This window comes from Hakea prostrata, chromosome 4, assembly GCF_041222555.1.
Source record: "Hakea prostrata isolate BN-2017 chromosome 4, UWA_Hpros_2, whole genome shotgun sequence".
Classification (NCBI taxonomy): domain Eukaryota; kingdom Viridiplantae; phylum Streptophyta; class Magnoliopsida; order Proteales; family Proteaceae; genus Hakea; species Hakea prostrata.
The window spans coordinates 9,756,034-9,782,335 of NC_142603.1; the positions used below are offsets into that span (position 1 = coordinate 9,756,034).

The following is a 26,302-nucleotide window of genomic DNA, read 5'->3' on the forward strand; positions in this document are numbered from 1 at the left end:
AATTATCTCCCTAATATGTTGAAGACCGTGGAAGTTTCCTGTGAAACTAGGCAATTAGAGACATTTTAAATGAATTCCAGAAGTAGATGTTTAAACCTTAACCTTTTGTACTTTTATTGGATTTCAACTCCTGTTGCGTTATTGGCAGAATTTTCTGGTGGTGCTGGTCTGCTGGAGAATGAATGTTAATTTATGCCAACCATGTTAACAGAAATTAGGGGCCTGGGCTAAGTGTATGCCTTCTGTTGACACCCTTGCATTATAAACTGTGTTGCAATTAGGGGAAAATTTGAGATAGGGCATAGTCATTTTGAGCAACTGGTTTGCTTGGTTTAAGAGTCGCATTTTGATTACTAGTTGCAAGATACTCTATCATTGGATACTAACTGATTGTGGTCCTGAAAAAAATCAACGATTGTGTTATTACTTGTTGTTTTATTTTTTTGTCATCTTTTCAGTAATAAAATCCTTGTTATTTGGCTTCCTTTGTCGATTTATTTTTTGGTAAATTTTATGTGTAGATCCAGCTTTTCTCCTGTTTCGTGCAAGCATGGAAGGAACTGGGATTGACCCATTTTCCTTATGCTCATAATTTGTTTTGTTCACATGGCCCTACCTTCTTGGGTTTACTGGAAAATAATTTGGCTCGGAGGATCTCAGAGGATAATTGTATGCCTAGATGCGGTGTGAATGCTGCAGATTTATCCCACTAGTCCCTTGCTCTTTATTTCTTTTTATAGTTTGTCTGGAAAAAAAATAATTTTCTTCTAGTCACTTTTTGTCCAGGCATGAAACTGTCTTGTCATGACTGAATGCTTTGCAGCATGGTTTCAATTATGTTTCAGTAAGATGTAGGATTGCAATCACACCAAGGGGAAAAAAAGAAGTGTAGGTTTTGTAAATCTCGGTTGATCAAAATTTGTGCTTAAGAGGATCCCTTTTCGTGTGATGACTTTCAACATCCAAGTCACACAGAAGCTTTTGTTCTTTCTTGCAATTGTCCTTTGAACTTGTGGTATTTGGTTTGTCTAGAGTTGTAAATGCTTGTGATGCAAATTCATTTAATTAATAATTTTTTCTCCTGATATTTAACTAACTTCTATATCTTCATTAATTCAAACAGCCTTGAGGTTTACATCTGTCTACCCTCCTGAACCGCATCCCCTGGCAAATGAAAGGGTTGGTGCCAAAAAATTATCCAAGCTTACTTCAACTTGTATTCAACCATTGGAAATAATGATTCAGGCAAGAAGTCTGGTGGATTTATATGAGTTTTAGGTGGTGTAGTCTATTACTATTTGGTCTGAAGGCCGCCTCTCTCTTTTTTGGTTTTAGTTGGAAGGTTCAGGGAACTGGCCAATGGATGATCTAGCAATTGAGAAGACTAAATCTGCTTTCCTCTTGAAAATTGGAGAAAGGTGAGTCAGCTAGACTTTCTTCATATTGCAGAACTACTTTATTGAAGTTGTGCATCCAGCCATACGCTAAGAGTTCTTCTTGACTTTGTGAATCTGATGATTCTCCCAGTCTTCAAAGCAAATGGGGTATGACATGTATTGCCACCGAGGATGAAGTGGACGTCCTAACAACTGGATATGCATTTCATCTTAGAATCTTGCATGAAAGAGGCCTGAACCTGTTGAAAAATAAAGGTGAGGGATTTGAGGAGCCTTTTCAACCTCTTATGCACATTGCCATGTAATGGTTTATAGCGCTATTGCCCTACACGCTAATTACCTTTATGTAATTTAATCTTGAAATTTGGCCTCCTTTCTGATGGCACTTCATGTAATTTTCCAGTTGGAAATGATAAAATGAAGCATATCTCTTCTATAGACAAGCAACTTTTTGTACAAGGTCAGCATTCTAGCATGATTAATGGTTTGCAAGGTCGTTTCCCTACATATGGGCCAGTTGTGCGGTAAGGACCTGAATTTTTGTCCTACGATGTCTGTTATGATAAACCTGAATGCTACTTATTCTATTTGGTTTCTGTGAAGGCTTGCAAAACGATGGGTTGCTTCACATCTATTCTCCACGGTTCTAGCGGAGGAGGCAATTGAATTATTGGTTGCTTCTCTCTTTTTGAAGCCATTGCCATTTAAAGCTCCTTCTTCACGGATAACTGGATTTTTAAGGTTCTATACCTCAGTCTTACCCTTTGCTCCCTTATAATGAAATTGAACTACTGATTCCTATAAATCTTGCAATTTATTTAAAGGCATTGCGTTATTTCTATGTGTGTGGAAATTAGAGCTGATCTAGTACAATGGCAAGTCATCTCTCTTGCTCTCTCTCTCTCTCTCTCTCTCTCTCTCTCTCTCTCTCTCTCTCTCTCTATTGGCAGAACCCTAAGGCCAAGGTGGGACGGGTTGCAGGTTTGTGTCTGGAAATAGCAGGGGTGGTTTCTTGCTGTTCAACTTCAGTGTAGTAAAAAGGGAGTGGCTTTGGTGTTTTATCAGTAGCACTTGCTTGGGGAAAAGACTTTTAGAATTTTTTTATTTATTAGTAGTGTGTTGTGTTCACTGCCACAATTGGGGATAACATAAGGGGAAAATGGGCTGTTGTTGCACCACTTGGAGGAGAAGGTTTGATTGCTTTGGGAATTAGGAGTTGAGGGAAGGGTGTTTCAAGAAAAGGAAGGAGCTTGTATAAAAGACAGAGTTGATGGGTGAATTAAGGATGGATCCTTTGCCTCTAATGCCACGTATTAATAGAATAAGAAGGATGCTTGGAAGACATCAGAGTTGCTAGGAGAAGAAATTGCACAAAGGGAAGGGGAGTTGGGAAGATGGGTACACAACAATTGCTATGTATTCCATTCCACCTCACTGGTAGCAGTAAACAACATCAACATTCTATAAATCAAAGCTGAATATAATGTTGGTTGCAACCATCCCATTCCTAATTATAGTTGTCAAGGTGCCCTCTAGGCGAAGTCTAGGCATCCTGGCCCTTCTTTGGGTCAAGGCGTCCTGGTGTCGCCTTGTTTGGTGTCACCTTAGTTTTCATTGCCCTCTATCGCCTTGCCTCACATTGTTGCCTTGACAACTATGACTCCTATCATGAAATTGAAATTGACGTCAACTATGTACTCTAGATTTGAAATGAATCCTAACTGTTAACATGCTACTGACAACTCTAAACAAGATCTGAAGAAATGGAAAGAAAAGGAAAATTACATGTTGTCCCTAATTGAGATGATTCCTAGGTGTCCTTCTGACCTTAATACACAAGGAACCCTGTTCATCTTCACGAGGATACCCAAATATAGGTTTGTGTCTGAGGCAGTCTACCTGCATCATTTACTTGATGAATTGGATTTGGGCCACAAGGATATTTATAATAATGAAACTTTAGTTGTATTGAAAGATAAAATCTAATTGTGCCACTGATTTGTTTGACCTAAATCTAAATCTATATGAATCAAGCTCTTAAACTGAAAACAGAATGAAACTCTGGTACAGTCGTCACAACATTGCCTTGGTGTCCAGGTGCCTTGGGCAGCTTGATTTTGGACCCTTCCCCACTTGTTTTGCCTGGATTCCATGATTACTATGAGCCAAGTAAATATTGCAATATAAATTCAAATAGTTAAATACATAAACTAACAATATCCTACTGGACCCAAATCCCAATTTAGACCTGGTTCTGAATCAGAATTCTCAGACAGATTTGGGCTGGTCCAAAGAACTACCCCGGCATCAGATAGTTCAACTATAGCAAACACATACGATTTCTGATATTATGCATTGTTCTGTTTAGATTTATGGGATGCTTCCTAGAGTAGTTTTTCTATAGATGCTCAATAAGCTACATGAGAACTTGCGAAGTATATTGTGTTTGCCACTTCCGTCTTTCCTCCAATATATTGAGCTCATTAGATGCCACTGTTAAGTGTGCAATTCCCCCTGAACTCCAACTTGAAATTCATATTATTCCTTTACTTGACTTACATATTCCTTGCTGAAAACATAGCGTCTTTTACGTATAAACTAAAATTATGGCCATAGTTGAGGATTTTTACAGGATTGAGAAGCCGGCTTCCTTTTCCAGTCTGATTATGTAAAGAAACATAATAGGTGTACTGGAAAAATCTTCTCCAATGTACAATCAATCCCTATTTGCCTGTTATTATCCTTTTGTAGTCTTCTTCTTGTATTGTGATTTCTAGCCAAGCAAATGGCCAAGTGGTTCTTAACTATAATTGCAAGGTTCCATATCTTTTGGACGATCTGCCATCTCCTGTGAACAAAATACCACCAGTTTCTTAGGTATTTGGTTCCCACTCACACTGCAGATCTGATGTGTGAATCTGACTGTTGTATGTCAGCTTTCTGCAGGTCCCATGTGTAAGACATGAATATGGAATAACAAGTTTGTCTAATGCATTTTCCAAATTTTTAATTCAATAATATACCAATGTATCTTTATGTAATTGACAAGATGTTCCTTCTAAACTCAGATGTTGAATTGGAAGAATATCCATTCGCTTATTTTTGTATTAATATTAGCTTCTTCTGTGCCTTATATTAAAAGATATGTTTGGCACTTAATTAGGTTCTTCAGGTCCTAATAGATTTCAATGTGACGGACAGGTTCTTGCGGTTGCTATCAGACTATGACTGGACCTTTTCTCCATTGGTTGTGGACATAAACTGTGATATGTCATTGAAAGATGAAAAAGAGATCAACGTATGCATGTCTACTAAAACAGATTTCTTTGGGCTTCTGCTTTTCAAATTTTAGGTGGTGACGATTTAATTCAATGATACAGTTTCTCATCACACATTTTAATGGCACAGGAAAACTTCATGTTAAGCAGAAAATCGTATGAAGAAAAAGCTGAAATTTTGGAATCAGCAATATTTTTGGCTACAGCATATGACACGGCATCAGAAGCTTGGACTAAATGCTCACCCAATGCATTCGTAAGTAGTATTCCATGTTGAATTTCTTATACAGAACAAAAAATTATCTTAGGCTTTGCACTGAAAAGATTGAGCTTCCCCATGTTCATTCATTTAGTTAGAGTATTTGGCCTGTTGGGCTCACATGATGCCCCTTTAGGCATGGAAATTTCAATTAGCAGGATCCCATGTTTAGTGTAAAGTTTATAGTTATTATTAGCTGTGTCGTGAGGGACTCGAATCAGACCAGCGCTAGCTAGTGCTAGCGCAAGTAATTGGGGAGAGTCCTAATTGAAATAGGACTCTGCTCTCCTTATCCTTTTAGGACTTATTATGTTCTTGTTTATTTTCTAATCTGTTGATGAGGTGGTGATATTTGACGATAAAGAGATTCCTCAGAGTGATTGTTTTAGGTACCTAGGTTCAAGCATAAGTAAAAGAAGTGATTTAGAGGATGAGGTTTCCCAAAGAATTAAAATAGGGTGGATGAAGTGGAGAAGTGCGTCCGGGGTCTTATGTGATCAGCATATTCCATTAAAGCTTAAAGGAAAATTTTATAGGACTGTTGTTCGACCAGCTATGATGTACGATGCGAGTGTTGGGCTGTTAAAAACGAATCATATAGATAAACTCAGTGTAGCTGAACTGAGGATGCTAAGATGGATGAGTGGCAAAACTAGGATGGATAAGTTAAGAAATGATCATATTAGAGTTGGTCTGGGAGTTGCTCCCATAAGTGATAAGCTTTGAGAAAGTCGTTTGAGGTGGCACGGCCACGTTCAACTGAGACCTATAAATGCCCCTGTACAGAGAAGTGATATAATCCATATTGAAGGAACTAGAAGAGCTTGGGGTAGACCTAAGATAACCTTAGGAAAAGTGGTGAGAAATGATATGTATAGCTTAGGCTTTGTATTTAGCATGGCCTCGAACAGAACTGATTGGAGGGCAAGAATCCATGTAGCCGACCCCATTTAGTTGGAACAAGGCTTATTGTTGTTGTTGTTTTGTACTCCTATTTCCTCTCTAAGTTTGTCCTAAACTGTGAGTTGTCAATCTATAAATACCCTATTAGGTGAATGAATGAAATCATCTTGGAGTTCAATATTCTTCTAGCTTTTTATATTAGCCAATTTAACATTGCCATGAAGGTCTAATTCTTACATAGTCATATAGCATCTATTCTGCCATATAGACTTTGATGATATGTCCATTTCAACTGTATGTGGTCTAGTCAGTAGTCACATGTCAAATTTTAGAGACACATTCAATCAAATACCTTCTATTCTATTGGCAGACATCTTGTGTATGTACTTGATGTACAAATATTGCATGCTCTAATTTTTTTTTTTGGATGAATAAATAATTAGATTAAAACAACAAAGGGAGAGAGTGTTGGGGGGGGGGGGGGAAGCCAAAGCCTATTAAGAGGAAGGCCTAAAGGGGGAGGTGAGACTCCAGGAGCTAACAATCAGCCTATGCATGCTCTAATTAGTCTTGTGGTTTTTGGAAACATCACCTTCAATTGTTACATGTATAACTACCTTTATTATTGTTTATTGATAGAAAGAAAACATTGAATTAAGTGAAAATATAATAACGTTGTTTTAATCAAAACACCTTAATGTGTGAAACCTGCTTCCATTAGCCAAGAAGGAATGAACTGATCCATAGGATTCCAAATTAAATAATGGACAAAGCATTGGAGCATTTCTATCATGTCTTTGAGCAAGAAAATGTTGTGATTCTATGCGAAGGGTAGAATTGTCTTTAGGATGCTATTATGTAATAATCACACATTGAGGATTTTTTTTTTTGGGGTATTGTTATTAGTATAAATGAACACTGTGTCTCCCTGAAACATGTCAAAAGTTCTCAAGACTATTCAATTTAGAATCAGAGCCAAAGTTCTTCGAAATTTCATGTCATGTCTCCCAATGATTTTCTAGAAAAAGTATTTCTTATTTTGTAAAACCTTGGAGAACACCACCACCAACTCAGCTAGTCACCACAACCAACCACCATAGACCACCACCAGCCACCAGCCCTTCAACCACCTTGCTGCGAGACCCCTAGGGCATCCCCCCTACCTGAGTGACACCCCTAAGGCCTCGTCACCCCTGATCGACCATTCTGCCACCTTCCTATGAGTCCCTAGGGTATTGCTTTACCCTAGCAACATCCCTAGGGCCTCACATCCCTCCGCCACATTGTTGCCACATTTGTAGGGGCCTTCTCTAACCTCAGCCCTTCTTTATCCTTCTAGGTCAATGCCTCATCTCTCAGATGTTATTTTCTTGGTGGTGAGCAGTGCTCCCACCAAGATTTCTTTATACCCATTAATGGTGTCATTCGTTCTGTATAAAGGATCTGTGATTTGTTTGATTCTGTTTTTTGGATCTACACTATGTCAATCGAATCTACTACCACTGCTTCTGCTAGTCCATCTTCCGTGTAGGAGGATCCAGTTATTTGTGAGCATGATTTTTCCTCTTTGCATATGCACTCTTTCAAACTCAACTTGACAAATAATCTGAGATGGTCTCGTTCAGTTGTGCTTGCGGTGGGTGCTCGTAGTCTTATCGATCATCTTCATGGTACAATGGTTAAGCCTTCAACTTCTAGTCTGGCGCAAGAAAAGTTGGAAATTGATGAATGTCTTTACATGGGTTTTATGCTCATTTCTATTGAACCTGTTATTGCCAAGAGCTGTCTTCTTCCTCTTGATGCTGATACTGTTTGGGAAGTCGTCAAGGATACATAGACCAAGGTTGGTAATGATGCACGATGCTTTGAGATGAGGAGAAAAATCCATTAGTTACAATAGAAGGATTGTACCCTCTCAATTTTAACGGGAAATTCACTCATACTCGTGAAACAGATGTTGCAGTCTATTAGAAGTCAGAAATAAGCTCTGTGTTCATGACTTTTTAGTGTCTCAATCTGGGGTATGATCAGAGTGCCCAGGTTCTTTCTCGTGAGTCTTTTCCTTCTCTAGAACAGCCATATGCTATGGTTGATACTGAAGAAAGTCAAAGTACTATGGTTCACACTATTGCAGTAGAAAGGTCAGATCTGGTTGCTGATTCTGGAGGTTCTTCCTGTGGCATTTCCTCTGCTATCTCTAGAAACGTGTACTGACTCTACTAGTGCTTCCTGTGCTACTCTCGAGTGTGATTATTGTGGACGTGAATGCCACACTCGGGGAAATGCTAGAAACTTTATGGGCGACCACCTACTTACTATGGAGGAGGCCGTACGACTGGACGCAATGGGGTTTCACAAGTAGACCTGTAAATGGATAACCGAAATCCGCCTTCGAATTCGCATTCGTATTCGTTTAAGGGTATCCGTATCTGAAAATTTTCTTACCGGAAAATATCCGTATCCGTCCGTTAAGCAACCGGATTCGGATTCGGATAATTGCTTATCGGATCGGATAATATCCGGATAAATTTTTATCCGGATAGAGTAAAGTATTTAACATTTTTTCTTTAAAAATAGATGATAATCGGATTCAGATACCGGTAATCGGATTCAGATAGCGGTATTCGGTAATCGGAAATTAGAAATTTATAGTTAAAAATGTAAAAAAGTGACAATTATCAATCAATAATCGGATATTTTATCGGATCGGATTATTATCGGATATCCGATAAAGTTTCGGATTCGGATGCCTTCTCTAAATTTTTGCCGGATTCGGATTGCGGATTCGGATTTGCTAATCGGATTCGGATTCGGATACTGGTGTATCCGAGCCGAATCCGGTCCGTTTACAGGCCTATTCACAAGTAGTGGCCAACAGGCCAATCTGGAGGACTCTAAGTGCACTGAAACCTCTCTCTTCAGATGAACTCTGGCATCTTCAATTAATATGCAAATGTCCAGTGCTAGTGTTGCTTCTGCCGCAATTACGTCTTCTAAGCCTTCTTCCACTTCACGGTTGCCATACTATGTGCTCGAGTCCATCCTCGTGGACTATTGAGTTTGGCACAACTGATCATACAACTGGTTCACATTCTTTATTTCATTTTTATTCTATTGTTTCTCCTAATTATATTGTTTGGATTGTTGATGTTGCACTTTCTCCACTTTTTGGAAAAGGAACCATTAATTGTTCACCATCCTTACAATTGTCTTCTGCAAAATAACTCTCTTTCCCTTCCATCGTGTATTTCAAGACTTTAGAAATGGGGTGTATGACTGACACTGGTAAACTTGATGGGGGGGTCTATTTGCTAGATTGTTCTCCATCAGTGTTTGCTACAATCACTTCTTCTGACTCATCTGCTCTTTGTTTCTCCACTTTGCTTTATTGGCATCTTGTCTTGGTCACCTTGCACTAGCTACTTTAAAAAAAGGGTGAACCGGTACTAAAGGCTTCCACACAAGCAGAGTCGAGGGGTAGTTTTCCTACGTAGTGTTAACCTATTATTTTTGTTAGAAGACTGTTTCAATGCCTTGACCTCGGGGCTACAAATGTGATCTACCAACCATTGCGCCAAGGCCTGCCTCTTCTTGCGTTAGCTACTTTACATAGGCTTCTTCTTGATTTTGGTAAGATATGTATTTTATATGATTTTTATTGTGATGCTTGTATTTTGGCAAAACAAACTAGACATTTTTATCCCATTTCTGATAATCTCAATAGTATTCCTTTTTTTGTTGTTTATTATGATGTTTGAGGTCCTTATTGCTGCATTTCTTCTTCTGGAGATCGTTGGTTTGTTACCTTTATTGATTGTTGCACCATGACTGCATGGATTTATTTGTTGCATTAGAAAAAGTTATGTTTTTACTTGCTTTCAAATTTTTCATAAAATGGTAAGCTTGACCCTTGTGGGCTGCGGTGTATCTTTTTGGATTACTCTGCCACTCAAAAAGGGGGCTAGTGTTATCATCCACCTTCTAGAAAAATATTTGTCACCATGGATGTGGTCTTTCAAGAGAATGTATCCTATTTTTCCTAACACTGCTTCAAGGGGATAGTAAGTCTAGTGAAGAGGTTTCGGTTCTCATTCCGTCCATGGAAATCCCCTTGAAAACTCTTGTTGATGATGCCCATTTGGAAGATGAAGTGATGGACAGGAACAACAGCCGATGGCTTAGGATAGTGGTATGTAGGGGGACGACAATTTACTTCCATTCTCCTCTCTAAACATACGGTACTAAAAGAAGAGCAGCCCTGAAAGTAACTCCTAATGTGCCTAGCCAATTGGAAGCACCAATTCCTGGTCTTGCGGACATTAATCCTAATAAGTCCATTCCTATTCCTGACCCTTTATTAGACTTACCAATTTGCATGGCGAAAGCAACCACGAGCATATACTCAACATCCGATTTCCAATTTTGTTAATCATCCGTTATCACCTTCCTTTCAAACTTTTTTTTTTCTTCCCCTTTTGCTCTTTTTGTATTCCTAACACCTAGCAGGAAGCACTAGCCCATTCTTATCAGAAAGTAGCAATGGATGAAGAGATGAAGGCATTGGAAAATAGAAAACGTGGGATCTAGTTGCTTTCCCTCCAAGAAAGAGGACACTATTAGTTGCGAGTGGGTGTTTGTGGTTAAGCACAAGACTGATCGTACCATGGACAGGTATAAAGCTAGATTAGTGGCAAGGGATTCACTCAAACTTATGGCATTGATTATCAGGAGACCTTTGCTCTAGTTGCCAAGATGAATGTATTCTGAGTTGTGAGTTAGGGTTGGGATCTGTAACAACTTGATGTTAAGAATGCCTTTCTTCATCGATAAATTGCAGAGGATGTGTAAATGGATGTCTCATTAGGATAGACTACTCCGTAGACTCATTGGAAGGTATGCAAGCTTGAATGTACTATCTATGGGTTAAAGCAGTCCCCAAAAGTGTGGTTTGAAAGATTCCATTAGGCCATGGTGTCAATTGGGTATAAGCGAAGCGATGTAGATCATACCTTGTTTATCAAGAAGACCGTCACCCACATTAGAGTACTACTAGTGTATGTCGATGACATAGTGATCACTAGCGGCAATAGAATAGAGATTTCGGCCTTCGTATTCTTCTAACGTCATCTCTCTTTCTCAAAGAAAGTATACCTTGGATTTATTAGCAGGGACATGAATGTTAGGATGCAAGCCACTTGACACACCTATTGAACCCAACTCACACTTAAAAGACTGAAGAAGGAGAAACTATGGACAAAACCAGCTACCAAGGGTAGTCAGGAGACTCATTTATTTGTCTCACACTAGATTGGCAATTGCCTTTGTTGTAAGCCTGGTAAGTCAATACGTGCATCACCCACATTGCTCTCATCTAGATGTTGTCTGCATAGTTTTGAGATACTTGAGCCTGAAGGCAGCTCTTGGAAAGGGAATCCTAATGTCTTCTCATGGACACTTGAATATTGAAGTCTAAGCTGATGCAATCTAGGGTAGGGTGTCTAAATGATAGGAGGTATACTTCTGGATACTTTACTTATGTGGGTTAAAACTTGGTGATTTGGAGGAGCAAGAAAGAAGTTGTAACTAGGTCTAGTGCTGAAGTTGAGTTTAGAGCAATGGCACATGGCATTTGTGAGGTTTTATGGTTGAAAGGGCTACTCCAAGATCTAAGTGTTGAAGTTAATGTCCCTATATAGTTGTTTTCAGACAGCAAGTTTGCAACCAGCATAGCTCACAATCTAGTTCGTCATGATAGGACTTAGCATGTAAAGATTCATAGACACTTCATCAAGGAGAAGATTGAATTGGTCGTATTCGCATTTCTTTTGTCTCATTAGAAAATCAGAAGGATAATGCATTTACTAAAAGTCCGAGTACTAAAGTTTTTGGTTAGATTACTACCAAGTTGGGCATGATAGATATCTATACACCAATTTGAGGGGGACTGTTGTGATTCTAAGTGTTTGCAAACTAAAAATAACCGCAAGCGCATGGTATCGTGTAGCTAACTGGTCGATCTTAGGGAGATATGCCACTTTAGAATTAACCTCTTAATGGTAACGCAAGAGTGCAATGATTCAAAATTTTTAACTAATTAATTAAACTAAATGAGCGGTCCTAACACATACATCTAACGTGATTGAATTGAGACTAAAAATAAAACAAACATAACCTAACCATTCATCATCTAATAAATAAATAAATAAATAAAAACACACATAAATAAAAGGCAAGAATAAAAAAAATACAAACAATAAATAAAAAAAATAAAAGGGAAGTGATCCGAGTGTCAGCTCTGGATCGAGGGAAGGGGAGTATAATTAGGATGATTTTGACCGTGTACCCTTTTCCCTAGCTTACAGTCCACTGATCGGGGGAACGGATATTAAAGAAGAAGAAAAATGCATAAAGTAAATAACAATGCGATAAAAGAAAACGGGAAGCCTTAACTAAAGAGAGGCACGACTGTAGGCATCTTTGATCAAGGACCCATGGGGAAAGGAGAACAATAAATAAATGCTGAAAAATAAATCCAAAGTTAAGAATATGGAAGGGTAGACAGAAGCGGGAATGGAGGGGGGATAGAAGATTACTGACAAAGGCTACTTACTTGCATCTTTGAATCTTAAATGACAAAAATAATCCTTAAACAATCAATTCAAATCTCAGCCAACCCTAACAACCAGATCTGGAATGATCCAAATTTGCAATTGCTATACCTAGAGAAAAACGAATCCTCTTCGAATTTGAAACTTGAAGCTTGAACTCGAAATTGAAATTGCATTAATCAAAAGAAAGGAAATACATGTGCATAAAATAAACTAAACAACTTCAATATTCCTTGCATTACATAAAAAAATTGAACCTAAACATTGAATTTGGAAACTAGAACCCAAGTAATCAAAGTACTAGAGAAAATCTAGAACAAGCTAAAGAGAATAGAAGCTGCAAGACTTAAATAAACTTAAGAGAAATAAAGTGTAAGGCTTAAATAAAACTAAAGAGAAAAGAAGTGTAAAGCTTAAATAAACTAAAGAGAAAGAAAGTGTAAACTAGATCTAAGAGGGGAGGGGATATTTATAGGGGATGGTGAATGATTTACAAATAAGGCAAATAAATAATAAAGAAGAGTGAAATAGGAAAAGAAGAAAAAAATAAAGAAGATCTAATTTCGTTGGAAAATCAAAGGAATAGAGAGAGAGAAAGAAATAAATAAATAAAACTTTATTTTGACCTAAACGTGGAGAATAAAGTGGAGAGGAAAGAGAAAAAATAAAAATAAAAACATATATTTTTATTAAGAAAAGAATAAGTAAGTTATTAAGGAAATAATAAAATAAAAGAAATAGAAAGTGGGGAGAGAGAGAAATAATTAAGGAAAAGAAATAAAATCTAATAAAATAAAGTCTTTTAGGGCCTGTTTGGTTACATGAATCCAGAGATTTGAAATCTCTGGATTCATGAATCTGAGAATTAGACCCGTTTGGTTGTAAAAATCTCTAGATTCATGAAATCTAGAGATTCACCTTTTTACACTAAAAACGTGAATCTGTAGATTTATGGGTAAGGGGTGAAATCCAGAGAATTCAAAAAAGCTATACATTTGTACATTCACAAAAATCACGTCGATCAAATAGCTTTTTAGGATAAATTCACAGATTTCATTCCACAACCAAACATCTAATTTTATAAATTATAACTCCATAGATTTGAAATCTATAGATTTGAAATATCTAGATATTTGAAATCTCCAGACTCATGTAACCAAACAGGCCCTTAGAAAATCTATAGAAAAGAAATAGAAAATCCTAATCTTTGACTACTTGTGGGCCCCATACATTTTTATATTACAATTGAGAAAAATAAAATAAAATTCCTAACTAATCTTGGCCGAGATTATAATTGGCTTATTTATTTATAAGATATTCTGAAGTTGGCCCATAATCACATCTCTAGCCCATCATGCTCCAAATCAGGCCCATTTTCGCACTTGAGAATTTGAACAGACCTCTTGACGTGTAAAATTGCACGTTTCATACCCCCAAAAGTCCATATATTCGCTCAAGTCCTAAAAATTCATAAAATCTACGACATAGAACCCAAGGTAACTCCACTCTAAATGTGTAAAATGCATGCTTTGTGCCTTAAGATTTCACAAAAAAATGTGCTCATCACTAAGTAAAGGGTAGAATTGTCTCAAGGATGCTATTTTGTAATATTTCCACATAGGGAATTTCTTTTTTTCTGTGCTCTCTCTCCCTGGCACATGTTAGAAGTTCTTAGACCGTTCAACTGAAAACAGGAGAAGTTTTTAATGCAGAGTATGGATGTCAGAAAGTAGAGTTTTCCATCCCCACTGGTGTTAATCAAGTTTACATATTCCAGTTTGTTGGAGTGGTCCATATATTTAGACCCCTAATTGTTTGAAGTCCTCTTTGCAATCTATTCTATCCCTGCACAAAACTCTCATGCATCAATTTCCCGGTGGAAAATACTCCTCAAATATTGCATTTTTTTTTGGGGGGGGGGGGATTCTTCTTAATTATATTGCGACAAAGTCATCTACTAAAAGTTTCTGGGCTGGGAACATAACCATGTACTCAATTTAAAAGCAAACTGGAACTTAGCTCTTCTCATATATATATATATATATATATATATATATATATCAACATGGTGTTCGATGAGAACAGGAATCAAGGAATATTAGATAACTTTTCGCTGCTTTTTGCAGACATCTCTGTTGTTGTATTGTCATTTTTGAAATGAGATTTGAAGTGAGAAAATAGGGCAATTTATTTTTCGAAGTCAAATGAATTGTGGAAGGCATATTTGATCTGAAACCAAAGAAATTATTTGCTGTAAAGAGTTGGCTGGATATCATGAAACCATTGGGTGCATCTAGTTGAATTATTCTTTCTAGTCTTCTGAGTCCAGATTTTTATTCAGTTTGCAAAATGTTTACAGTATTGCCAACTAACGTTTGGATCTTGTTGATGTAAAAGGAACTTAAAAGGATCATGGCCTATGCTCGTAGCAGTGCAGACTTCTTGACAAACCTTGTCCTGCATAATCAGATTGATTCGCATAGATGGGAGGTGATTATGACCACTTTTTCGGAGTCCTTTCTGAAATGTGTTTACACCTTATTCATCCTTTGATTTTTGTTCTGCAGTGTCTGTTCCGGACCCCTTTGAATAACTACAATGCTGTTATTCTTCTCCATAGGGATAGACTTCCCTATCCTCAACGTCTTCTTTTCCCGTCTGATGTGGAACAAGGTAGTCTTCTCCCCTTGGATATATCTGTTGGCATGCTTTCTGGTATTATTGGCCCATATGACGTGCATATGTTGTGCAGGGAGATGTGTGGCTCAAGGGAATGCAAGCAAGCATTTCCATCCCTACATGTTACCAGGAGACATGCATCGGAGTTTAGTGGAAATGAAAAACAAATTGATGGTGAACTTTGATCCACTGAGGTGCTTTGTTGAGGATGTGAAGGTAATCTACCCCCCTGGGGGGTCACGTTATTTATGTACAGTCAAACTCAAGCAGAGCTTGAGCTTATATTATTGGGTGCTTATTTCCGTGGCTTATGGTTTCGTGTTTTATATTTTGTAGAGAGAATTACCTTATTCATTAAAAATGTGGTATGATTCTCTTGGAGGTGATGCTATTGGCCTAACCTGGGAGAGACGATCTTCAAAGGTAAGCCAAATGTGTATGTTTACCTTTCTAGCATAAGGGGATTTTTTTTAAACAAAATTTTCTTGGGAGCTTTGCAGTTTTCCTTATTGATTTGTTTTCACAGAAACGGGGTCGCGAAGAAGTGGAACAAGAAGAGCAAGATCCAGTGGACACACTGAAAGACATTGGCAAGGTGGGTAAGGGGTTTATAAGGGGAGTCTATTACCTCAAGGCTCCCAAGTTCAGTACCTAAATAGGTAGAAAAGCTCTAGTTAAAATTCATATTCAAGTGTAATTTGTTTATTTAAAAATTGGTCTTTGGTTTATCGGATCTTCTCCCTCCTGTGGGGGAGGGAAGATTTGTTTGGGTTGTGACCTGTTGTCTGTAAACATCGAGGGTTGTGTACAGCCATCTCAGTTTTGGAATTTTCCCTTCAACTCAACATGGGCAGAGCGGTGCATAAGGTTCTGTTTGTAAATTTAATACAGAGGAAAATATTTTGAGTGGATCATACTATTTTTTTTGTACTAGGCACTTCTATGTTATTTCCTGAAAGTTCAGAATCTTGTAAAACATGTGGGTTTCATGCGGGCATGGTTCTCTCGAAAATTTCAAGATTTGGATATTGATGGTATTATACATATTTAGATTACTTCACATTGTAATTAGCGCCCTGGACGCAATTTTTGGTTTATAAAATATAACATGTAAAATGTACTGCTGAACATAGAGAATTTGAAACAACCTTCATTTACATCTAAACAATTTGGACAGAAGTGGGAAATCAGTAGAAAATATACTCTTAAAACTTCATATTCAATCCAATCGTTCTTCATTCTGATATAATGCCCCTTCTGTACTTTCCAGTGATTGATGCATCTGGAAGTTTGGAACATCCTGTGTCTTTGTCCTTAATTTAACTTCTATTTGCCCTTGCTAACCCCATCTGAACTGAGGTTCTTATTCCTGTTTTGAAGTTTGTATTGCTCTGACATTTTTTTAATGAAGACCCAAAAGGAAAATTTTGTTTTAATGTGTGATCAACCCAACCTGAAAGAATAGGTCTGGTTTCTTTGTTATGTTCTTGGTTCTCAGAGTGATTACATGAATAGTGATAGTTTACAGGAAAAATCATTTAGGCAGGCTGTTGAGTCAAAAGTTCCAAGCATTGCCGCCAGAACCCAAAAAAACCATCTCATGATGGAACACTGAAGTGTTTGCTCATAATTCCAATGTACTGGACCAAAGTTCTAGTTCACAGCTTCAACCCCACCATTTGTGCTGATAAAATCAATAAATATATCAGGTTCAATTGCAGCAGTTACAGGGCCTCTTGTATGAGTCTCTCCGCTAGAGCCTTTGGGAGACCCATCACGCTATCTGTAGTCCCTACCTGCAACACCATTACAGTAAGTGTAAGAAATGCAGAACTACATGACTTATAAGTCCAAATCTATTCCATTATATCCAGGCAAGAGTCTCAGAAATAATTCATTCATGAGATAGCCAAATCACCCATCTTCAAGGAACAGCTTGGTCAGCAACCTCCTTCACTGCACACCCCCTTCAAGGTTTGATCAGGAGGAGGTGGTTATCGTCTATATTAAGAAGGTTATTGGGAAAATGAATGTATTCTCAACCCTTATGAGTCACCAGATGAAGAAACACAGGTGATCACAGAATCCAGCCATAAAAAAGCAAACTAGGTAAATTGGCTATGGTATCCTCCAAGAACTATTAAATTACACTACAAAAATACCAAAAACTCAAAGAGAACAGAATACAAACCACTGCTTCAACCAATGGTAATATCAATGGGTGTTCCACTATCAGGCCCCCTGCAACTCTAAGCACAATTCCTTCCTCGAGCTTTGAAATAAAGAAAGAGAAAAATATATTAGCATGAAAACAGACAACCAGCAGTAGCCAGAGAAAATTTTTGTGTTCTCAATGTTTACCAGATTATCGATGACTTCGTCTGGAATGTCATGGAAATAAATCTGCACCAGTAAATAGAAAATATTCATCCAAATTTTCAGGGATGTATGGCTCAAAGAATCTGGTAGAGAGAGAGAGAATGTAGATTTCCAATACCATATTAATCAGAAATACTCTGAGCAAAAGATCTTAGGAACCAAGTAATAAAGATTAAAAACAACCTCCAAAGAAAAAAAATTTCAACTTGATAACAAGATTTATCAGGATGAAAGCCAAGATATCTTCAGAAGACCAAATTCTGTAAAGTTACTGTTGCTGAGGTTGACCACCCAATGGACCTACCAAGTAGATCTGCATCCCTAACAGCCATATACTGACTGATTAGTAAAGCTTTCACCAAAAAACATTGAGCAAATTGCACTAGCACCCTAAAATGGAGGCCTTAAAGCACTGACACCCCACTTTATGTTTAAAAAGCACAAAGACCCAAAATTGGATTTTCATTGGATATATTTGTCCAATTTGTCACTGAAAATCTTTCAGACATTGTTTATTATAGGGATATTTTTGAAAATAAACAATGATTTCACTGTTTTCAGTGATAAATTTGACAAATATATCCAATGAAAAGCCAATTTTGGGGTCTCTATGCTTTTTAAACATAAAGTGGGGGTGCCAATGCTTTAAGGCCTCCATTTTGGGGTGCCAGTGCAATTTGCTCAAAAACATTCATGGTATTTTGCCTGACCATGGATTTGGTAAGCAGTTGATGGCTAAAATTGTCAGATCAAATGCAGTAATACACTGGAAGATCTATTAGGTGGATCCATGGATCAGTGTGAATGGTCGAATGGTCTACTAATTTATAATTTAAATAAAATTTCAATTGATTCTTATTTTCATAAAAAGCACAAAAGAGCCAGGCTTCCTGACATAGTAAATTAGATAAAGCAATTGAGTATCTACAATTTTCACCCCACTGCTACATATGCACTAATGGTTTCAGATAAAACGCTGCAACAAATATGAATAGGAGAGCATCACCTCGGCTTTGTCCCAGTCACCTTTTCTGCTACCTGTCTTAAGGTTAGTAACAAGCACAGACCCATATGTTGCAGCATGCCCACCAGAATAGTCTACATGACATGAGTGTGATTGTCAGGTCCAGCTAATCCTTGTAATGTGGAAAGATGTGAGACAAAAAACCACTAAGCAAACCTTTGATAAATTGACGTGCTTCTTCCTTGCTTGATGGCTTTTCTCTAACTTTCCCTTCATAGACCACCACCTCCACACCAATAAAATGTAGAAAGTAAGTCCTACCTAATAAGATCAAAAGAAAAATGCATACACCTACAGGTCCTACACACTTGGAGAAAGGAAAGGAGAAAGAGAAAGGGGGGAGGGGGTGCCAAAAACAATAACAAGGAAAACATCACACCATTAGTGGGCTATCTACGACCAAAGATGCCTAGGGAGAGAATGAGAGCTGTGATAGACACGGCAATTCAAACCTAACTGACTTCAACTAGTAAAAGATACTTTACTATTCATCAGTAAAATATGGTGTTTATACTAATTTAATAAAGGAAAAATAAAATAAAATAAATTCAAAAGTATGTATAAAGACATTGAGATCAATATGAAACAGATTGTGTGCCTGTCCTAAACAAGCATATACATATTTCAAATTCTAACACTAACAAGATTCAGGTATGGTACTCTGTTCTTCATTTATGTAAAATGTTTCCTGCTTGTTCATTTATAAAGGGAAATGATGCCATGAAGCCAAAACGCAGGCCTTACATATTCTGCAATTTTATATCCATCTTAGACACACCAAACACAACTTGGAATCTTACACCAATAACCTATAAGTCAGCTAGATGGCTAAAATATCAAAAGTGCAAGCTTAAACAAAAAAACACAAGAAAATATTCAAAGCTGGTTGACAGTTGCAACTGTTATACTAAACAAGGGAAACTGGAGGTGGGGGTGGGGGAAATCAGAAACCCAAGGGAAACTTTAACGAATTGATCTACTAGATTCCAAAACTGGAAATCCCAAATCTGTTGTACCTAAGCTGTGTTGCTAACAGAAAGTACGAAAACAATAAGGGCATGTTCCATAGTTCAAACCACATGTAATGTGGGATGATCCATGTAACTACAACCTGCTCATATTAGCTATTCCAGAACAGGAACATATCCTTAGTACACAGATGGTAGGAATGATATTGGAATCTGCCAATGAATCAATAAAAATGGTAAGGAATTAGGGCGTACTGTATCAGCAGTGACTAGAAGTGTTGTGTGACTTGTGTCAGCATCTTTGTCTTGATAATCGGTGGTTTGAAGATTTGCTATGATGGCATCTGCCTGAAAAAGAAATTTCCGTCCAATCAAAGTACCACACTATGATGCTACAGCCAGAAACACAAGATTGAAAAACCAAAGAATATCTGGAAACTGATGATAGAAAAACCAAGAAGGGGAGAAATAGACATAAACAAGGAGAATTTAAAATGAATTGGGAGCTATAAAACCCATAGCACATCTGACACATGAAGATGTTGGTGGAAAAATATATTTGAAAAACAAAAAGCATACAATATTTAGCAAGGTGACTTTAGCTGAGAATTTTTATTTAAAGGAAGATAAACAAGAGCAAGAGAGTGACAGCCCCCAAAAATGAACATAAACAAGATTCCAACTCATCATTTTCATCACAAAATGACTTCACAACTAGGGCCTCTTAAATGGACCACAACGACAACATGTTTTGGGGTCAGTATAAAAAGGATAAGAAAAACGTCTGTAAAATTTTAAAATATTTATGTTTTACTCTCCGACATTGCAAAACTTTGAGAGATGAAATGCCTTTATTGCACAGATAGAAATGTGTACAGCTGTTCATGAAGGAAAGTACATGTACTTGAAGAACTCTAACTATATTGTCAAATCATTATTTTCCAAAAACAGTAAATATGCATCCTGTATTATTATTATACTAGTGGTTGATTGTTTGAAAACCCTTGTGTTTGAATGTCCATCAGAGATGTTGTGATATTTAATGATCCATTTGAAATATGCTGAAGAACTCCTTTAAAACAAAAGAGATGCCAAAAATTCCCCAACCGCCAAGGTAACTGCAGCCTTAACACTCCCCCTTAAGCTGAAGCATAAAGATCTCCATGCCCAGCTTAGAACACAGGCTTATTGGTTGTTGTTGCCCACCTTAGAACAACGTTGACAAAACACATTTTGAAACAAACCCTTTGTATGCAAGTTAACAAGTTGATTAGCACAAACTCGCTAATGGAGTGGGCATCAACTTCTGCATCAGAACACCTTTGGAAAAATGACAGTCAACTTCAAAATGCTTAATTTTTTTCATGAAAGAGAGGATTATAGAAGTTGCTTGATTATCACAGAGTTGAGCACAGATTGCCAAGTAAGTACAATGGTATGGCTGTGTACCAATGCAGATACGGCAGCGATAACATGTTTCATGCAGTGTCTGGAAGTGGTCTCTGGTGACAGTGTTTGCAGTTGATTTGACAGAGCCTGATATGTTAGACGGTGCATTGGCAACACAGACAAGGCAATTACAGCATGGAAAGTGTTGTGTAACAGCGGCATCTGAGCATGTATAATAAAATTCGGCAGTGTATCACAATGCTGCACAAGCATTGGCAGCAATGCGGCAGCATCAGGTGAAGACTACATGAAGATTCCATAGGTTCATGCTGATGACTTCATTGCCCACTTTGGAGCCAAATTGGGCATACCTTGTAGATTATTGAGTTATATTTCCAATATAACTTTATAACTTGAAAAGATGGAAATGCCAATTCAGATGACCATTTGTCCCCAGTTAAATATAATAGTTCAAGAAAGGGATTGCATGGTGCAATGTCAAGAGCCAGGCTCCCAGCATGAAGTTGCAGGTTCTAGTCTATGGCAGCCACTTAGTGCAAAAAAGTGCCAAATGGTATCACCAATCTCACTACCCCCATTCCACCCTTCCAAAGATCCTGTGAATGGACATACTACCATTTATGGCCGATGATTAGTAGCTAATGCAAGGCATTTATTGTTCAGGTAAGTTACTTTTCTCCTTACTAGAGAGATTTTGAAAGCATATCCAAAAAGGAATTGCTCATGAGTAACACAAAGACCTTAATTAAACAAAAGACAAATCATAGTACATAGGCTGATCTCCCTTAAATAAATTAAAACCAAGTTGCATTTTCATAACAAAAAAATTCTACCTTTGCCTCTGCTAGTGTCATCACCAATTCTTCTGGTTTTTCCTTCCGAATACTTTTCTCATCTATATCTGCAGTCTAAAGAATAACCCAAGTAAAAAATTTGAGGTTTCTAGAGTCTGCAGAAAATGGATAGGATTTCATTGACAATACCATGACTGCAAACTCATATCCCATCTCAGCTAGAATTTGCCGACGAGCAATAGATGATGATCCCAATATTATCTGTGTCATAACTCAGAATAAATAAATTGTGAAAAGCATAATATAAAAACATAAATCCTGCAACGCAATGAAATGATAACAGCTAGGAATTTTTCTGATGCAGCCCAACCTTGGAGACCCACCCAAAAAAAGAAAAAAATGTAGACCATTTACAATTCTACCACTTACGAATAACACTGACCTTGAAAGGTTGAGTCTTTCCGGCCATATCTGATGCTTCCCTCTCTATCCTTCTTCAGATCTTCTCAGTTATTAAAGCTGGAGAGACAGATAGGCAAAGGAGAGGCGCCACCGCCGGAATTCGAACTCCGAACTAGCTGGAACTCGAATCCAGAATCTAGGCGGTTACGCAATCTTAAACGCTCTGGTCCTCTTGGTTCCGCCCAAAACCAACCAATTTGGACCGGAATTATGAATCGAACCGGTTGACCATTAGCCAGATCAGCGGAACAAAGAGTGGTAAAAATCTGTTTGCTTTGATTTGTTGTTCAATTTATGACTCGTGAAATTGAAATAGAAACCATACCAAATACAAAATTCTAAACTTGTTTCCCAAGCTTCCCTCTCAAATTCTCAATACCCGCGGTACCTCTCTCTAGGTTTTCTTCTTCGTCATCTTGAGCCAGCGAGGTGAGTCAATTTGCCGCGAGTTACTGTTTTTTCAGGTTTACATGTTCTTGTCCATTTAGCTTTATCATCTGAATGTTTTTCCGAGTTTAGATTTCACTAACTTATATGTGTTTTGATCAATTTAACAATCCAAGCACCATCTTCCCTTGAAGATTTTGACTATGTTTGCGTGTCAGAAGGTTGAAATTAATGTACTATCTAGAGAAAGATGTAGAAAACTCTGTTGCTTTCCTTCCATCCCCAACGCTTTAATCACCGAATTATTTCGTTCATGACTTAGTGGGATTGGGGTGAGAGAGTGGGAAGCCGTGAAGGCGATTGCAGAGGGAAAAGAAGGCAAGCTGATAAGATGCCGTTCGTAACTATCTGGAATTTAACTTGCAGGAAAAAAGTAGAAATGACCTCGTGGAAGAAGCCAATTTGTTGCAGACTCTCTTTGAAGGGGGTGGTTGAAGAAAAACAAAAGAATTATGTTTGGACCGAGTTTGCCTCCATGAATGGGATGGCAAGTGAGAGGGCGGCAACGGTATTTTGAGAGTATTTTGGGTAATTTGAAAAAACGCCAGCAGGGGTTTGTGAACCCTAGGGTGGTGTTTAAATTGTCCCCATTCCTCTATGGGGGAGGAAACTTATTCCATTCCATTTTTACCTTACTGTTTAATTACTCAATGAGGAGTTGAACTCCATTCAAGACTCTCTAATGCAGACAACAGGAGAGTTTGGAGTGTATGAAGCATAGGAGAGTAGTGGTGAATGGTACTGTATGAGATGTTGTCTAGAGAGTTTACCTTAAGATTGAATTTCTTGTATTTAGGAGGAATGCTGCATCAATGTGCTTCTTAACAGGGTGTTGGAGACTATAGGCTGTCCAGTCTATGAAGCGGTTGAGTATGCAGGCATCATATGCCAATGAGGGTTTTCCAAAACCTCATTATGAGAAACCAGGCAGACCATGTTGCCTCTGACAAACCACCATGTTGACCTTGTATTGCTGTATATGAAGTTTGAAAGCCTTGTGATGGTCTTGCCAAATTTCTTCTTGTCATTGGCTGGTTGATTTTAGGAATAATATGAAGCTGCTGGTAATTGATTTGCTGCGACCTTCTTGTGGAAGTTTATATTTATTTGTGCTCATATCAGAGTATCATTTTACTCAAAAAACAAGAGGTCCCTTAAAATTTTAAACCTTTATGATGTATTGATGCCTCACCTATTTGCAGAATTTGGTCTGTATGTAAAATGTGATAATTCTTTTCTTGATGACTGTTGGTTATGGAGGTGAGATCAACCCAACTGTTTTCTTTTTCTTTTTATCTACCTTGCAGTTGAGTTTCTGCTCTATTACTGTTGGAACTCCTAATTTGGTATACGTTGTCCATTTTCTTTGCATTCCTAGGAACATGACTAATATTACTTGAGACTGAAAAAATTGTAATCATTTAAATTGAGGAAAATTTAGAAATCCCTTCTTCACTGAAATTCTTTAATGTCCTTACTTTAATTAATCTTCTGCCAGTAATGGAATTACATGCTTAGGACAAACTTCTTATATCAATGCGCATGAATTGGTTCCTATGGTGTTTACAATCAGTTATAAGGTCCTATGCCATACTAGGCCCACATTGAAATGAAAGTGAAGTGTTAACACTGGCATTCAGATGCTCGACAGTATATCATAACTAAATGAATCTATGTTTTGTATAATGTGTGGTAAGTTTCACTTGCTAGCAGATTTTGTACTTACACTTACTGTAGCTTTCCAAACCCCTCTGCTTTGCCCCCCTTGCCAACACATTGTTGTAACCCCTGAATCATTTATCTTATTGTCGGCCATGGCCTCTGGTTCTGGATGCTTGAATATGTTATGGGCATAAATGGAACTTACACTCTACATTCTTTAGCATAGTTCAGTAAACTTCACATTATCTTTTTACTGCACTGCACCACTGCATTACTTAGTCATAAAGGTGCATCATAAGTTCTGCTCACTAGAATCACCGTTAGCTGCTCTATCTGGGAGGGTCACATGGGTTTAAAATTAGCCCATCAGAATGGCCACCTACCTATCCTTTTTATTTTATTTATTTATTTATTATTTTTTTTAATACATTTATTTTAAATATGTAATCAACCACCTACCTATCCATGATATTCATTTTAGCACTGCAAACAGTAAGTGAATCAACTCAGGAAATAGGTCAGCATCTTGAATTGTTCTTCACAAAAACTATGATTTCAGACACCAGATTTGGAACCACCCTTTCGCATATCTAGAGGACTGCTTTGATGTATAAGAGTTTATGGACCTGGAATTTTTCTTGTTTTGTGTATGTAATATTAATATAAATCTATCTTTTCTTATATTAGATACCAATATGATGATGGTAAATGTCTGTGACAGATTCTCTTGGAATGGACTCCCAAAAGGGTCAGCTTGAACCACAGCAGCCTTCTGCTTCTACTACACCACCCATAACTTCTTGTCGGAAAAAGAAGTCAGAGGAGGCAACTTTCTTGGAAGATATAAAGGATCATATGGACGAGTTCATTCATGCTTCTATGGATGAACATGCTAGTTGTTTTAAGAAGACCATATCAAAGGTTAGTAACTTGCTACTAATGAAAGAAAAAGTTGGCATCTTGACTCTCTTATCTGTATTTTTGTGAGTTTGTGTGCCTATGATGAGATAGCTCTGGATGGATTTCAGATGTTTGGAATGTCCAAGATTGTTGCAGAAAGGAGTAAAGAAGAAAAAGAAGTTGAAAGTGTTCTTCCCCTTCGGACAACTGTAGCTGACTAGAACATTTGACATCCTTTTTCTGATCAGAGGAACAGGATTATGTATGTATTCCATTATCAGTTTTCTATTCTCACCAGATAACATGAGAATCAATTTCTAATAATTGCTTACAAGCACAAAAATAGTATGTGAAACTCTGCCCTTGGTTGAAGGAGTATTTTGGTATTACCAATTCCAAAATTTTATCAGATGCTCTCTTTTTGATGCAGTCTCTTACTTTTTCGTGAAATTGTAGATCCCATTCTTGTTGTCATGAGAGTTGGAAAATTGTAATGTTACATTTCCCTTTAGCTGTGATCCAATTTCACATTCATGACCATTATGACTACAATAGCCTGTTGTTTTACCCATCTTTCTAGAGATACCGAGGAAATTAACATGTGATGGTTACATTTGAGCCAGGGTGGTGTTGGTTTAGAGGATCAAGACTTGTAAACATGCTTTTTGGTCACAGGGACATAGTTGGAGGATGGCCTTTGCTCCTCATAGGGTGGCCTCTACCCCCCCCCCCCCCCAAAACAGTGATTGTGTGGTAAAGAAGGTGGGGTTACTGTGAGAAGATGATCCCAACTCATTCACTTACTGGCTCATCCAAAATCGACCAGCGCATTGGAACTGCGGAAGCAGGAACTAGGTCAGCCTTTGAACAGTGATCCTCTGATTGATTGAACCAGCAGCAATTCAAAATTGGTCTTTCCTGTATCAGTTTGCTTGTCCATGTATGTATACATAACATTTTCAAGAAGAGGGGAACAAGCTGAAACACCCAGTTCTAGAAGTTATGCAAGATCCCTATCGCTATACTTATTAGACCTGTTCTTGATATCAGACCACCATTTGCTGATCAGGTTAAGAGAACTCTGTTTTGGTCTGGGGATACATTGGAAGAGCTAGAATCCTCTACCTACAAT

At 37.7% G+C, this 26,302-nt stretch overlaps 3 protein-coding genes across 5 annotated transcripts in view; 2 read left to right on the top strand and 1 right to left on the bottom strand.

Annotated features, from left to right (window-relative positions):
- LOC149017719 (nucleolar protein) overlaps positions 1-16,246 on the top strand; it is a 36,168-nt gene extending 19,922 nt beyond the window's left edge. For all 3 annotated transcript variants that reach the window (XM_089152037.1, XM_089152039.1, XM_089152038.1), the window contains 12 exons: positions 1,124-1,245; positions 1,336-1,418; positions 1,528-1,652; positions 1,801-1,921; positions 2,001-2,138; positions 4,599-4,695; positions 4,806-4,931; positions 14,843-14,935; positions 15,013-15,118; positions 15,198-15,340; positions 15,461-15,547; positions 15,651-16,246. In XM_089152037.1, the coding sequence (XP_089008163.1) occupies positions 1,124-1,245; positions 1,336-1,418; positions 1,528-1,652; positions 1,801-1,921; positions 2,001-2,138; positions 4,599-4,695; positions 4,806-4,931; positions 14,843-14,935; positions 15,013-15,118; positions 15,198-15,340; positions 15,461-15,547; positions 15,651-15,779 (1,370 nt within the window). In that variant the 3' untranslated portion in view covers positions 15,780-16,246. The remainder of the gene's footprint in view (positions 1-1,123; positions 1,246-1,335; positions 1,419-1,527; positions 1,653-1,800; positions 1,922-2,000; positions 2,139-4,598; positions 4,696-4,805; positions 4,932-14,842; positions 14,936-15,012; positions 15,119-15,197; positions 15,341-15,460; positions 15,548-15,650) is intronic.
- Positions 16,247-16,544: 298 nt separating this feature from the next.
- On the bottom strand, positions 16,545-22,272 carry LOC149017720 (uncharacterized). Its single transcript, XM_089152041.1, has 9 exons — positions 22,142-22,272; positions 21,889-21,960; positions 21,739-21,813; positions 19,751-19,843; positions 18,684-18,753; positions 18,510-18,601; positions 17,486-17,527; positions 17,316-17,396; positions 16,545-16,920 (listed from the first exon to the last, which is right to left on the bottom strand). The coding sequence occupies exons 1-9, from the start codon at positions 22,166-22,168 to the stop codon at positions 16,849-16,851; spliced, it is 624 nt and encodes a 207-aa protein (XP_089008167.1). The 5' UTR covers positions 22,169-22,272; the 3' UTR covers positions 16,545-16,848.
- A 203-nt stretch (positions 22,273-22,475) lies between these two features.
- On the top strand, positions 22,476-25,829 carry LOC149017721 (uncharacterized). The gene is made up of 3 exons (XM_089154219.1): positions 22,476-22,590; positions 24,992-25,191; positions 25,299-25,829. Exons 2-3 carry the CDS (start codon positions 25,003-25,005, stop codon positions 25,389-25,391), a joined length of 282 nt encoding a protein of 93 aa, XP_089010345.1. The 5' UTR covers positions 22,476-22,590; positions 24,992-25,002; the 3' UTR covers positions 25,392-25,829.
- Positions 25,830-26,302: the final 473 nt, after the last annotated feature.

Bases quoted from the DNA above. Each gene is read 5' to 3' on its own strand.
- LOC149017720 (XM_089152041.1), bottom strand. From the start codon at position 22,168: ATGGCCGGAAAGACTCAACCTTTCAAG. The intron at 17,397-17,485 runs GTAAACATTGAG...TTTATTTCAAAG, and splicing joins ACGAAGTCATCGATAATCTG to CTCGAGGAAGGAATTGTGCT. The intron at 16,921-17,315 runs GTTTGTATTCTG...ATGGTGTTGCAG, and splicing joins TACCATTGGTTGAAGCAGTG to GTAGGGACTACAGATAGCGT.
- LOC149017721 (XM_089154219.1), top strand. From the start codon at position 25,003: ATGGACTCCCAAAAGGGTCAGCTTGAACCACAGCAGCCTTCTGCTTCT. The intron at 25,192-25,298 runs GTTAGTAACTTG...GATGGATTTCAG, and splicing joins TTAAGAAGACCATATCAAAG to ATGTTTGGAATGTCCAAGAT.